Source organism: Balaenoptera ricei, chromosome 15, assembly GCF_028023285.1.
Source record: "Balaenoptera ricei isolate mBalRic1 chromosome 15, mBalRic1.hap2, whole genome shotgun sequence".
NCBI lineage: Eukaryota > Metazoa > Chordata > Mammalia > Artiodactyla > Balaenopteridae > Balaenoptera > Balaenoptera ricei.
Genome location: NC_082653.1, coordinates 73,757,285 through 73,770,015, shown reverse-complemented (window position 1 = coordinate 73,770,015; position 12,731 = coordinate 73,757,285). Strand labels below are relative to the sequence as shown.

The following is a 12,731-nucleotide window of genomic DNA, read 5'->3' as shown; positions in this document are numbered from 1 at the left end:
CCATGCCTCATTTTTCTGAGTGTTTGTTGAATAAATGACTGGTTCTTTATCTTTGGAGGGGCAAATGCCTACAAATGAGTGCCGGGGGAGACTTAGAAATCCGAGGATTGTGTTAACAAGTCTGAAGTTGTTATCCTAAAACAATACAACAGCCAGTTATTTTACCAGCAAAATGGGTTTATTCGGGAGCAACAAAGATTTGCCATTTGGGACATGCAACTATGGCAAACCACATGCAAGCCAGGTAGCGCAAAGGAGAGTTAACTCTTTTATAGAGGAGAGGGGGAAGTTGAGAGGGGCTGTTATAAACAAAAAGTCCATTCGAAGAAACTGGGAGTTCAAAGCGTAGTGGCTTTTCACTGGCTGAGTTATGACAGTCTCTCATTGGCTGAGCTGCTGCCAGGCAGGGAGAAAATCTTTCTTCCTCCTGCTGGGGGTAGAAAAGTAGTGTCACTTCCTGCTGGAGATGCAAAGCGATGTCTCTTCCAGTAGGGAACTCTATTGACATCAAGTAGTATGTGCGTGAGAGCTCCCCCTTCTGGCCTCCCAACTCCATTTCAGTGAGGTTTCCCTTTAGTAATTTTCACACCATCAGGTTGACCTTCATTTCCTGCCACGGACTAGCTAAAGTTAACAAGATTATCAGTTGAATCCAGTCAATCACTTGTTGGGTCTCTGTATTTGCATTTCCTCTCTCCCTGATCACTTCTCATTTTCCTTTACTCTTGCTGCCCTGGGATTGTACTTCCCAAAAAAGAAACAGCATGTAGGCTTTGCCTAGGCCTCTGTTTTCTAGGGAAACTGGACTAATAGAGTATTGTTATTATTAGCTTATGTTATTGATAAGAAAATAGATATATTTGTGTGGATACTTTTTGTTTGACCCTCCATTTCCATTCCCCACACTTCTCCATCCTGATCTGTTCCCCCAGAAGATGACCTTTATGGACCACATCACGGGGCTCCCTTGCACTCTGACTTCTGGTAGGTTTCAGATGATGGGAGGAGCTGGCAGGTGATCAGAGGGTAGGAGAAGAGTAAGATAGGGACTTTTCTTTCCCAGCTCCCTCCCTGCTGAGCCACAGGTTGATAAAGGTTGCCTTCCTCCATTGAAGACACTCCTGTTGGCTGGCCCTCTCCTACAGCCCAGCTCTCTCTTTCCCGGTTCCAGTATCTGCTCCCTCTCTTTGCCCCTTCAGGCAGGGCTCTCTGTTACTGCTAGCCCCCTGGGTGCTTCACCATCCCTGTCGGTTTCCCTGTTCCCTGCCTACACCTCTGTAAATAGTTCCTTCATTAAACTCTCCTCAATTCCTCTTCGAGGCACCATATTTCTTAAGTAGACTCCTACTGAATATACTGATGGGTTGAGTGACTTTCCTAAGGTCACACAGAGTAAGTGGCAAAACACCTGAGAGTACTTACATTGACACAAAGAAGGGTGGAGTCTTTCTCAGCCTTACCAGCCTGCCCAGCCCCCTCCCAGAATCCTATGTCCTGCCCAACCTGCCGGAATCTGTGATCCTTTTGTTGGGATGGGATCGAATTCCCTAGGGCTCCCGTCCCAGACCTGGCCAGCAACTCCAGTAACCAGAGCTGTGTGAGAAGAAAAGGCCAAGCCATTGGGGTAGCCACACCCCAAAGAGAGATGAAGTCTCAGGTGAGTCACGCCACTGAGGGGCCACTTTCTCTGTCCCAAAGGCAACTGCTGACCTGCAGCCCTGCCTCACCAAGGACCCAGAACTTTGGCCTCCCAGCCCCTGGCTGTCCTCTCCTTCTGCCTTTGCGGGTTTTCCCACCCAGTAAGTGTCCTGGAGCGAGGACACCTGCCCCCAACACCCACACTGGGCCTCTAGAGATGTGAGACACGCACAGGGCTCTGGGTGGGGACTTCAGGCTCCTTACTTCCTCCTTCTAGCCCCAGATCCACTCAGATTCCCAGAGATGGGCTCCAGCCAGGGAGGGTGGGGCTGTCCCTGGGACCATCAGGAGTCACAGGCTGCCTAGGCAGAGACAGAGCTGTGGCAGGGAGCAGATCTTCACCGATCTCTGTGCCTCCAGCTGACTCAAATGTACCATGTCCCAGCACCTGCTTCTCCCACTTGCGATCCTTGGTAACCTCAGGGGACAGGGCATGGTTCTAAGGGGCCTGGCTTCTAACATCTGGGGAGCTGGAAAGCAGGACTCCAGGGGTCTGCCTGGGGAGTGGGGTGTCAGAGGAGGCAGGGGAGGAGGACATCAGAGAAGGTGGGAGTGAGGTGTCGGGAGGGGAAGGAATAGCATATGAGAGGAGGAGGAAAGGAGGCCTGGGTGCCACGGGGGGATGGAGTACCTGTAAAGCTTGGGGGGAGGGGGTCAGGGAGGGCGTATTGTAAGAATAGGTCTCCAGCCTCTTCCTGACTCCATCTTTCCAGCCATAAGCCCCATCCCAGGAGCCTTCCAGGACTCAGGTAAGGCAGTTGGACTAGGGGAATATCACCCACAGAGGCAGAAAAGATGGGAGGGGTAGCATGGGTGCTGGCAGGGCGGCCGAGAGGGCAGGGAATTGGGGAAGAGGAAAGTAGGAAGATAGCAGCTGGGCACTGTCAAGGGCTGGATGTCACCAATATCTTCCTCTTTTTACCCTGTGATTCCCAGCTCTCAGTCCTACCCAAGAAGAACCTGAAGATCTGGGTAAGGAAGGGTGGGGGGCTGGTCCTCAGATCTTAAAGGAGGTTAAAGCTGGCTAAGCGATGAGGGAGGTGGAAATGATCAGAAACTTAGAAGTGCCCAGGTTCTCTTTGTTCCCTGTTCGGGGGCAAACTGAAGTGGATTGGGGGGTGGGGCTTTGCCCTCAGTTACCTGGGCCTCTGGCTTGGGGAACAGGGGCAGGTGATGACCTCCACGGTATCCCATTGCAGACTGCGGTCGCCCTGAGCCCTCTGCCCGAATCATGGGGGGCTCAGACGCGCAGCCGGGCACCTGGCCGTGGCAGGTGAGCCTGCATCAGGGCGGGGGCCACATCTGCGGGGGCTCCCTCATCGCCCCGTCCTGGGTCCTCTCGGCCGCTCACTGTTTCGTGACGTGAGTATTCGCCCACGTCCAGCCCCTTTCTTTCAAAAGCCAAGCCCGCCCCGCAGCTGGGTCCCGCGGACTCAAGGCTAAATTGAAGCCCAGCTACCCCCGCCTGCCCGCCCTCCTGAAGCTAAGTGCTCTGCGGGGTATCCAGGTTCGGGGTGTGGTGAGGCCGCCAGCAGACTCCGCCCACCACTCCACCAAATATCCGAGTCTGAATTCCATCTTTCCCAGGCCCCCCATCAAGCACCTCCAAATCGCAACCGCTGCTCCCCCTTTCAGGAGTCTGTCTCAACCTCGGTCGCCCCAGCCCCGAATCCGGATCGGATTCCGCCCCTCCTGGCTTCCCGCTGACCCCACCTTCTCCCTGGTTCCAAGCCCCCAGCCCCACGAGGCCTGCCCCCTCCATGCGGTCCACCTAACCCCACCCCGGCCTCGGCCTCGGCGCAGGAACGGGACCTTGGAGCCCGCGGCCGAGTGGTCGGTAGTGCTGGGCGTGCACTCCCAGGACGGGCCCCTGGACGGCGCGCACGTCCGCGCGGTGGCCGCCATCCTGGTGCCGGACAACTACAGCGGCGTGGAAAGGGGTGCCGACGTGGCCCTGCTGCGCCTGGCCTCTCCCGCCCGGCTGGGCCCCGCCGTGCGGCCCGTCTGCCTGCCCCGCGCCTCGCACCGCTTCGCTCACGGCACCGCCTGCTGGGCCACGGGCTGGGGGGACGTCCAGGAGGCCGGTGAGTGGGGCCCGGGGGCGGGGGGCGTCTCAGGAGGTGGGTTATTGGGGAGGTGGAGGCACCAGGTGGGGCCCCAGGGCAGCCCGCACTGGACGCTTGATGGGGCCGTTCCTGAGATGAGGCTGTAGGAAGAGAGGAGCGGGAGGGGACATTGGTTTGGGACGTGGTGGGCTCAGAGACAAAGATGTCCGGGAGGCAGCTGGAGGGGACCAAGCTGAGCCCTGGGGAACAGGGGGCTGCATTCCTGACTCACAGCATTTCTTCTCTGGTTCTGCCCACAGACCCCCTGCCTCTCCCCTGGGTGCTACAAGAAGTGGAGCTAAGGTTGCTGGGAGAAGCTGCCTGTCAGTGTCTCTACAGCCGGCCTGGTCCCTTCAATCTCACTTTCCAGCTATTGCCAGGAATGCTGTGTGCTGGCTACCCAGAGGGCCGCAGGGACACCTGCCAGGTGAGGGGAGGCCCCCGCACCCGCCTGAAGGGCCAGGCAGAGCCCTCACCAATAGGAAGCAGTAGGAGTAATAGACAAATCCCATCTCTCTCATATTTCTGAACCTCATATGCAAAAAGAGGGCAAGATTGCCAGTGGATGGGATTGATGTGAAGATTACAAATGGACAGAACTTGGGGCTCAACAAATGGGCACTATTATCGATGGCAGTGTAGTGCAGTGGTCACATGCCGGACTCTGGAGTGTTAGCCTGGTTAGAAGCTCAGTGCCACCACTTATTAGCTGTATAGCCTTGGCCAAGTTATTTGACCTCTCTGTGCAGATTTTCGCATCTGGAAGATGGGGATGATAGTGTTACTTGTCGGCAGTAACCTCGTCAGGAGGTTATGATGATTAAATAAATCATCATATGATTTATTAATCATTATGATAACTAAATAAATTTGTACATGTAAAAAACATTTAGAACAGTGCCTGATCCTTAGTAAGAGCTAAATAAGTATTAGCTATTATTATTACCATTATTATTATCATTATATTATTATCCCATATCCTAGCCTATAGCACAGCACCTATTACTTAGTAGATACTCAACAAATAGTTATTTTCTTTAATGAATTAATCCTTCACAGAAGGGAATTTTCCAGATAACCTGCTGAAGGCCAAAACATGATATATTTTAACCATTTTCCCCAGAAATGTTCCTCCAATGGCACACAGTTTTGAGGGCACTCAAGCATGCATGGTGGTGATGGGGATTCAGGCTAGATGGTTTTCAGGGTCCTTCCCAGTTATGAAGTTCCAGGACCTAGGGACATAATCCCTGCTTTCTTGAACAGGACTGCCAACAATTCAACTTCCTCTAGACCAGTGCTGTCGAATAAAACTTCCTATGATGATGGAAATGTTTTCTATCTGCCCTGTCTGGTATGATAGTCACTAGCTACACTGGCTATTGAACATTTGAAAGGTGGCTAGTGTGATCAAGGAATTGAATTTTAATTTTATTTAATTTTAATTAATTCAAATAGCCACATGGGGCTAGTGTCTACCATATTGGACAGCACAATTCTAGATGATTCTGCGCCTTCTTTGTAACCCTCCTCGGGTCACAGAGGTGCCTAACCTGGAATATAGTGATATCTTAGGGACAATGCCCCAGCATTAAATGGCCCCAGAACCCTTGTTTTAGTGTCTGTTTCTTGTAGTTCTTCCTCCTTACTTGCCTTCAAACTGTCCCTTCTTGATGCTTTTCTAATAGCCTATTTCCAACAGCCTTTTCCTCCTGAATGCTGGCATCTCTGATTTACTTTAAAACTTTAACAAGGAATTCTAACAACTTGGAAATCAAAGACAGGGTTTGTTTGAACTATTTATTGAACAAGAATCATTGGCTCTGAGTGAGACCTGCAGGCCTCTCTGGCATGGCCTTTAATGCGTTAGCTTGGTGCTCCTGGCTTTGACTGCTCATCAGCCTTTCTACTTTACAAGGCTTTCTTCTGTTTAGAGTTGTAGGGATTACAGAGGACAAGGCACAGCCAACAAAGGTTTCTAGGAGAAGGTAGCTGTATGTAGGGCCAACCAGAAGAGGTGTAGAACCTTTGCAAGGTGGTCCGGTATAAGCTGGTGGGTCTCTGGGCTGATCCCGTGACACTAAGTCATCTATCATCAGGGAGACTCTGGGGGGCCCCTGGTCTGCAAGGAAGGTGGCCGATGGTTCCAGGCGGGAATCACCAGCTTTGGCTTTGGCTGTGGACGGAGGAACCGCCCCGGAGTCTTCACTGCTGTGGCTCCCTATGAGGCATGGATAAGGGAACAGGTGTTGGGCTCAGAGCCTGGCCCTGCCTTTCCCACCCAGTCCCCGGAGCCCCAGTCAGGTCTCCCCGAGCCCACGGATGAGAACTGCACCATCGCCCTGCCAGGTGAGCGGGGCAGGACCCCTGGATGTCAGCTGGATCTGGGAGATTTGAGTTCAGGTGGGAACTGCGTGGGGTTCAGGAAGCCCCCTCACTCAGGCCTCTCACCCCTCAGAGTGCGGGAAGGCCTCGAGGCCAGGGGCCTGGCCCTGGGAAGCCCAGGTGATGGTCCCAGGATCCAGACCCTGCTATGGGGCACTGGTGTCTGAAAGCTGGGTCTTGGCACCTGCCAGCTGCTTTCCGGGGTGAGTGAAAACCCAGTCTCAGGCAGATTCTTGCCCCTTCCCCCATCAGTCTGAGACACTATCTAACTGGCCCAGCCCTTCCCCTGGGTAGGATAGGGGTAGGGGAGTGGGGTACCATTGGGAGGTGTATGATCCAGCTCAAAAATCGGGGTCCTAGTCTCTCAGGGGCGAATAGAGGGGTAATACGAATTCGACCCAGGATTGTGGGGTGGGGGTCTGAGTGCACAGGTCTCAGGACGGGGATGCAGAATCCTGCCTGGAGATCCAGAGTCTAAGCCACAGGTGGAGGTTTAGAGCTGAGCATGCGGGATCCAGCCCACGTCCCCAGTCTCCCCATCCCGCAGCCGCATCAGCTCAGACCTCCCGCCCCGCGACCTGGACAACTGGCGCGTGATGCTGCCCTCGCGGCCGCGCGCGGAGCGGGTGGCACGCCTCGTGCCGCACGACAACGCCTCGTGGGACGACGCCTCGAACCTGGCGCTGCTGCAGCTGCGCGCGCCCGTGAACCTGAGCGCGGCCCCGCAGCCAGTGTGCCTACCCCACCCAGAACACTATTTCCTACCCGGGAGCCGCTGCCGCCTGGCTCGCTGGGGCCACACGGGTGAGCAGGGGCCCGGCTCGGGCCGGGCGGGTGGGAGCCGGGCCGGACACCACCGCAGCGCAGGCCTCCTCCCTTTCTCTTCCAGAACCAGCGCCCGGGGCCGGTTCGCTGCTTGAGGCGGAGCTGTTGGGCATCTGGTGGTGTCATTGCCTGTATGGCCGCCAGGGGGCGTCAGTGCCGCCGCCGGGAGAGCCGCCGCAAGCTCTCTGCCCCGCCTACCAGGAGGAGGAGGTGGCGGGCCGCTGCTGGGTGAGCGGCGGGGGGAGGGGCCCATGGGTCTGAGTAGGAGGGAGGGGCAGACTGGGGGCGGGGCCTGAGAGAGACGGGAACCGGGCTCGGCGATCTGGGGACGGAGACGGGGTTAAGGCGGGGCCAGAACGCGCTGGGGCGAAGCCTGGCCCTGAAGGACTTTGCGGGGGGCGGGGCGGGGCCCCGAGACCCGCCGTGACGCACGGCGGGCCTTTTCGCTACCTCTAGGTTTAAAGAGAATCCTAAAGTGAGGGCCGACTTATTGCACAGGTTTGTATTGGAGCCTGGCCTGGAGGAGGTGGGATATGTTATGTGCGAGTACGCGAGAGCGTGGAGTCCAGGAAAGCCCCAGGACCTTTGGTATCCCCTCATCAACTGGCACACACGTAGAGGCTGGTAACACACACACTCTCTCGCTGCAGAACTACTCTCATTGGAGCCTTCTATGCCGGGAAGAGGGGACCTGGTTCCTGGCTGGAATCAGAGACTTACCCAGTGACTGCCTGCGTCCCAGAGCCTTCTACCCGCTGCAGACCCACGGCCCATGGATCAGCCATGTGACTCGGGGAGCCTACCTGGAGGACCAGCTGGCCTGGGACTGGGGCCCTGAGGGGGAGGAGACTGAGACACAAACTTGTCCCCCTCACACAGAGCATGGCGGTGAGGAGGTGCCTGTGGGGCTTGGGGGCTCCTGGGAGTGCTTAGATCCATGGTAGGGGCTTTGGGGGTCAGCTGTTGGGCCCCCACTGAGGGAGTCGCCTCCTCTCCCTAGCCTGTGGACTGCGGCCAGAGCCGGCTCTGATGGGGGTCCTGTGGCCCTGGCTGGCAGAGGTGCATGTAGCTGGAGAGCGAGTCTGCACTGGGGTCCTCGTGGCCCCAGGCTGGGTCCTGGCAGCCACTCACTGTATCCTCAGGTGGGTCTCACCCATCTCCCTGGCAAGAGGGAAAAATTGGGAGATGGGCCAAAGGACTCTTTCAATAGAGGTTTGTTCTCCCTTTGGGGCTTTTATAGCACAGGGTAATTGCTGCGAAGTGTTTTGAGACAGAAGAGAGATTTGGAAGGAGGAATAATGAATGAAGGAGGTAGTGGAATGACCCTGGAGATTCATTCCACCCTTTCCCCTGGACTGGGAAGGACTTTATCAGCAATGAGGGGAACAGGAAGTGACACTGGACCTTGTTCCAACAGGCTGGGCTCTACAACAGTGCCTTATATTGAAGTGTACCTGGGCCGGGCTGGGGCCAGCCCCCTCCCACAGAGCCACCAGGTTTCCCGGCTGGTCATCAGCATCCGCCTGCCCCGGCACCTGGGACTTCGGCCCCCCCTGGCCCTCCTGGAGCTGAGCTCCCGGGTGGAGCCCTCCCCATCAGCCTTGCCCATCTGCCTTCACCCAGGGGGTACTCCGCTGGGGGCCAGCTGCTGGGTACTGGGCTGGAAGGACCCCCAGGACCGAGGTGAGAGCCCTGGGTCCTGGGGGTGAGAAGTGGCTGGACACACCAGAATCCCTGGGACAACCTTCCTTCCTCTCTCTAGTCCCTGTGGCTGCTGCTGTCTCCATCTTGACACCACGACTCTGTCACTGCCTCTATCAGGGCATTCTGCCCCCTGGAACTCTCTGTGTCCTGTATGCAGAGGGGCAGGAGGACAGGTGTGAGGTACGGAGCCTGGGTATCCTGGTCCAGGCAGGGGAGAGGCAGTGCTGGGCAGCTGGACACCAGGGAGAGGGCAGGGATGGAATTCTTGGGTGCTGGGTCTCAGATAGGAAGAAGCAGTGCTTCCTGGCTGAACCTTGAGAGAGACCAGGGGCCAAGATGCCTGAGGATGGAGACAAGCAGTGCTTTGTGGCTGGGCCCTAGAAGGTGCAGGGGACCAGAAGGAAGGGTAAGAGACCCTTTTGGTCCTGGCTCTGATGCTGCAGGTGACCTCAGCACCTCCGCTCCTGTGCCAGACTGAGGGAGGCTCCTGGGTCCTCGTGGGCATGGCTATTCGAGGCAGCAGGGAGCTATTTGCCGCCATCGGACCTGAAGAGACCTGGATCTCCCAGACAGTGGGGGAGGCGTATTTCCTGCCCCCCAGTGGCTTCCCCCACTGGCTCCCAGAAGGCGGTGACCTCTGTCCCCCTGACATGTCCAGGGCCTCAGGTTCCCCTCGAGCTGCTCTTTTCCTGCTGCTACTGACCCTCCTGATGCAGGGCTGAGGCGGCCTGGGTCCCTGGGCCACCTCCCCTTCACCCCCCCCCACCCCCTCCAGCCCTCTACTTCCCGGCCCGGTGGGGCTGGAATGTGGCCCAACCGGCTCTGTTCCCTTACCCAGAACCTCCAGAGCGCCCCACCCACCTAGACTGCGGCGGCTTCAGACAACTGGGCCTCAGTGCCCAGCTATTATGGGCCCTGGCATGCTGGAGGGCAGTGGGAGCCAGCAGACCACAAAGGTGTAAACAGAGACACACGTGGCCTTGTGGCATTGCTGGGGGCAGGCTGAGGGACCGGGGGAAGCCCCAGGGGGCGGGCCTCTCCCTCCTGGGCCTCTGTGGGTCAGGCCTTAGGCTCCCAGAAAATGTATCCCTGATAATGTGGCGTCTGTCCCTCATTCCTGCCCCAGGGCAGGGGAGGTCAAGGGGCCAGCTGGGTGTGTGTCACCTCCCCAGTGGAACCAGCATCCCCAGCACGCACCTGCTGGGCACCTCAGCCCTAGCTCTCTTGGACTCTGCTGCCCCTCCCCCCAGAGCAAGAAGGACTAGGGGTGAGGGTCAGAGGAAGGGTCCAGGAGTCTGGGAATCCAGGGTCTGTCTGCCATATCCTGTACCCGCACGGAGCCTCCCCCATACACATACCCTGATGAATGGTGCCCCAGAGTGTTCACCTCCAGTGTCCCCAGTACACACACATGACACTTGTACCCTTCAAGGGTCCACCACATCCTGCCCAGTGCCCCCAGGGTTTGGGCCCCATCAAGAGTCCCCTATATGTACATCTCACTACCTCCGCCCACCCCACTTACCAGTGCACCTCCCTGCCTTCATTCAACCACGTTCCCTGCTAACTGCTAAGTCCCGGCACAGCTCGGGCCTTGACAAGCGCATGAAGTGCTCCCAACGTGGTGGGGAACACATGGACTGGGGATCAGGAACAAGTCATAGAAGAGGTTCTAGCAAAGAATAAGGGCAAAGGGAGACCCATCCGGGGCAGGAGGGGTGCTGAGGGTGGCAGAGGGGTCACCTCTGGGGCTGGGGTCACCATCTCTGAGTTGAGTAGGCAGAAGGCTGGGGAGGGGAGACCTTACAGGGACGCTGGAAGTTCTTGGGAGATTGAGAAGATGGGCAGAGGTTCTTAAAGGCCCTGGCTAATCTTTTTTTTTTTTTTCTTTGCCCGCACTGCACGGCATGCGGGATCTTAGTTCCCTGACGAGGGATCGAACCCCTGCCCCCTGCGGTGGAAGCGCGGAGTCCTAGCCGCTGGACAGCCAGGGAATTCCCGGGCCTGGCTTATCTTCAGCTGCCAGATCCCAAAGAGAATATTCCCCTGCATCTATCTCCACAGGGACATACACCCCTACCTGCTCCCCATGAGGCAGGAGATAGATGGGCCCCAGGCTGAGTAGCTGGAATTTGTCCCCTGTGGGCAGATACTCCAAGATGAAGAGGAGGAGGAGGAAGAGCTAAGCCCTGCCCAGATAAGAGACCATATATGTCTCATTCTCGACGTCAAGGAGACCTTCCCGACTATACATGCGCAGAAAGGCTCCTCAGAGGTCAAAAAGGAGGGGGTGCCACCCCACAGTAAGTGATGCCAACCTATCCATAGACCTCTTTGTTGGAATCCATCTTGGCTAAGAGTTGCGCACGTACACGTGGGAGGACCCTGAGGTAAACCAAGTACGGACTCAGAGGCAGAGAAAGCAAGATGATTGGCCAAAGGAAACCTGGAAGAAATGCCCCATATAAGTGATTCAAACTACCCACGAGGGCGCGACTCTCTCTCTGAGTCCACCCATGTGTCTATCCACACGTACCCTTTTTCCTCCTAATAAACACATTACTTGTTTCACTACTTTCTGTCTCTTTGTGGAAATTCATTTCCCGTCACAGCTGACGGGACAGGGCCTTGTCACTGGCCACTGGTCCTCTGGTGGTCTAGTGGCTGGGATTCAGCGCTCTCACTGCCACGGCCTGACTTCAGTCTCCGGCCAGAGAACGGAAATCCTGCTTCAAGCCGCTGCAGGCCGAGGCCACCCGAGATCACCCATAGCCAGTCAGTCACTCGTATGTCATCCCCCACAAACATTTAATATACCCTGTCCTCTACCCAAACCCACCCACAGTGTCCAGGGTCTTCCCCCTCCACCCCAGCTTAGACCCCTTCCCGAGTCAGTCTTTTTTTTTTTTAATAAATGTATTTACTTACTTAATTTATTTATGGCTGCGTTGGGTCTTCATTGCTGCGCACGGGCTTTCTCTAGTTGCGGCGAGCGGGGGCTACTCTTCGTTGCGGTGCGCGGGCTACTCGTTGCGGTGCTTCTCGTTGCGGAGCACGGGCTCTAGGCGCACGGGCTTCAGTAGTTGTGGTTCGCGGGCTCTAGAGCGCAGGATCAGTAGTTGTGGCACACGGGCTTAGTTGCTCCGCAGCACGTGGGATCTTCCCGGACCAGGGCTCGAGCCCGTGTCTCCTGCATTGGCAGGCGGATTCTTAACCACTGAGCCACCAGGGAAGTCCCCCGAGTCGGTCTTGTCCCCTTTCCCATTCCAGGAATTCCTTGCCCTCCAGCCTGGACCCTGAGAAGTCCTGGCTCAGAGGTCCAGACACCTAGTCTTATGGAAGGTAGGTGGACAAGTGGGGCTCTATTTTTCTAGAGCTTGAAGCCAACACACTTTCCCAATTGCCCAGATGCATACACTCACAGAGGAGGCTCCTGACCCCCAACCCAGGCACATGGGCCTCCTTTCCCTGAACCTAGGCCACCTGCGCCCTCCTTCTGAGGACGATTCACCTGGACCACCCTTCCCCATCTTTGCCTTGTTAACACCTTTTCATAATCCCTTTAGGTCTCAGTTCTAAAGGCACCTCCTTGAGGAGCCCTTCTTGATGCCAGCCCAGGTCAGGCTCCTATAAGTGGCTCCCAGAGCCCGCATTCTTTTTTCTCCATCACAGTTCGTAGCTTGAAATTATTCTGTAATTGCTTGTGTCATTATATGATTCAAGTCTGTCACCCCAACTTCACCATGAGCTCAGGGAAGGCAGGGACAGTGTCCACTTCGTCTTCTGTGCCTGGAACATATTAGGCGCTCAGTAAGTATTTGTGGAATGATTAGCACCACCAGACATGCTCACCACACCTCACCACAAGAAGATGAGGCTGCAGGCTCCACAGAAGGACCTGAAAAGGCCCCAGCCCGGGGGCAGACCTGGCTGTCCCGGGCTCAGATGCCAGGCCTCAGGCGGAAAGGAGGGAGAAGCAGCTGTGGCCCCCACGGTAACACAGGCCAGGCCGGG

General features: G+C 56.5%; 1 protein-coding gene across 3 annotated transcripts; it reads left to right on the top strand.

Moving 5' to 3' along the window:
* The first annotated feature begins 2,074 nt into the window (after nt 1–2,074).
* Nucleotides 2,075–10,727, top strand: PRSS36 (serine protease 36). 3 transcript variants are annotated; one of them, XM_059898011.1, is made up of 15 exons: nt 2,075–2,111; nt 2,412–2,447; nt 2,635–2,670; nt 2,898–3,060; nt 3,502–3,782; nt 4,064–4,230; nt 5,903–6,152; nt 6,262–6,391; nt 6,736–6,992; nt 7,078–7,226; nt 7,664–7,901; nt 8,014–8,155; nt 8,431–8,696; nt 8,776–8,897; nt 9,161–10,727. In XM_059898011.1, the coding sequence occupies exons 1-15, from the start codon at nt 2,075–2,077 to the stop codon at nt 9,437–9,439; spliced, it is 2,553 nt and encodes an 850-aa protein (XP_059753994.1). In that variant the 3' UTR covers nt 9,440–10,727. The 3 variants fall into 3 exon arrangements, with proteins under 3 accessions (XP_059753994.1, XP_059753993.1, XP_059753995.1); XM_059898010.1 differs by having other exon boundaries at nt 7,078–7,241; XM_059898012.1 differs by lacking the exon at nt 8,776–8,897 and having other exon boundaries at nt 7,078–7,241; nt 8,431–8,509.
* Nucleotides 10,728–12,731: the final 2,004 nt, after the last annotated feature.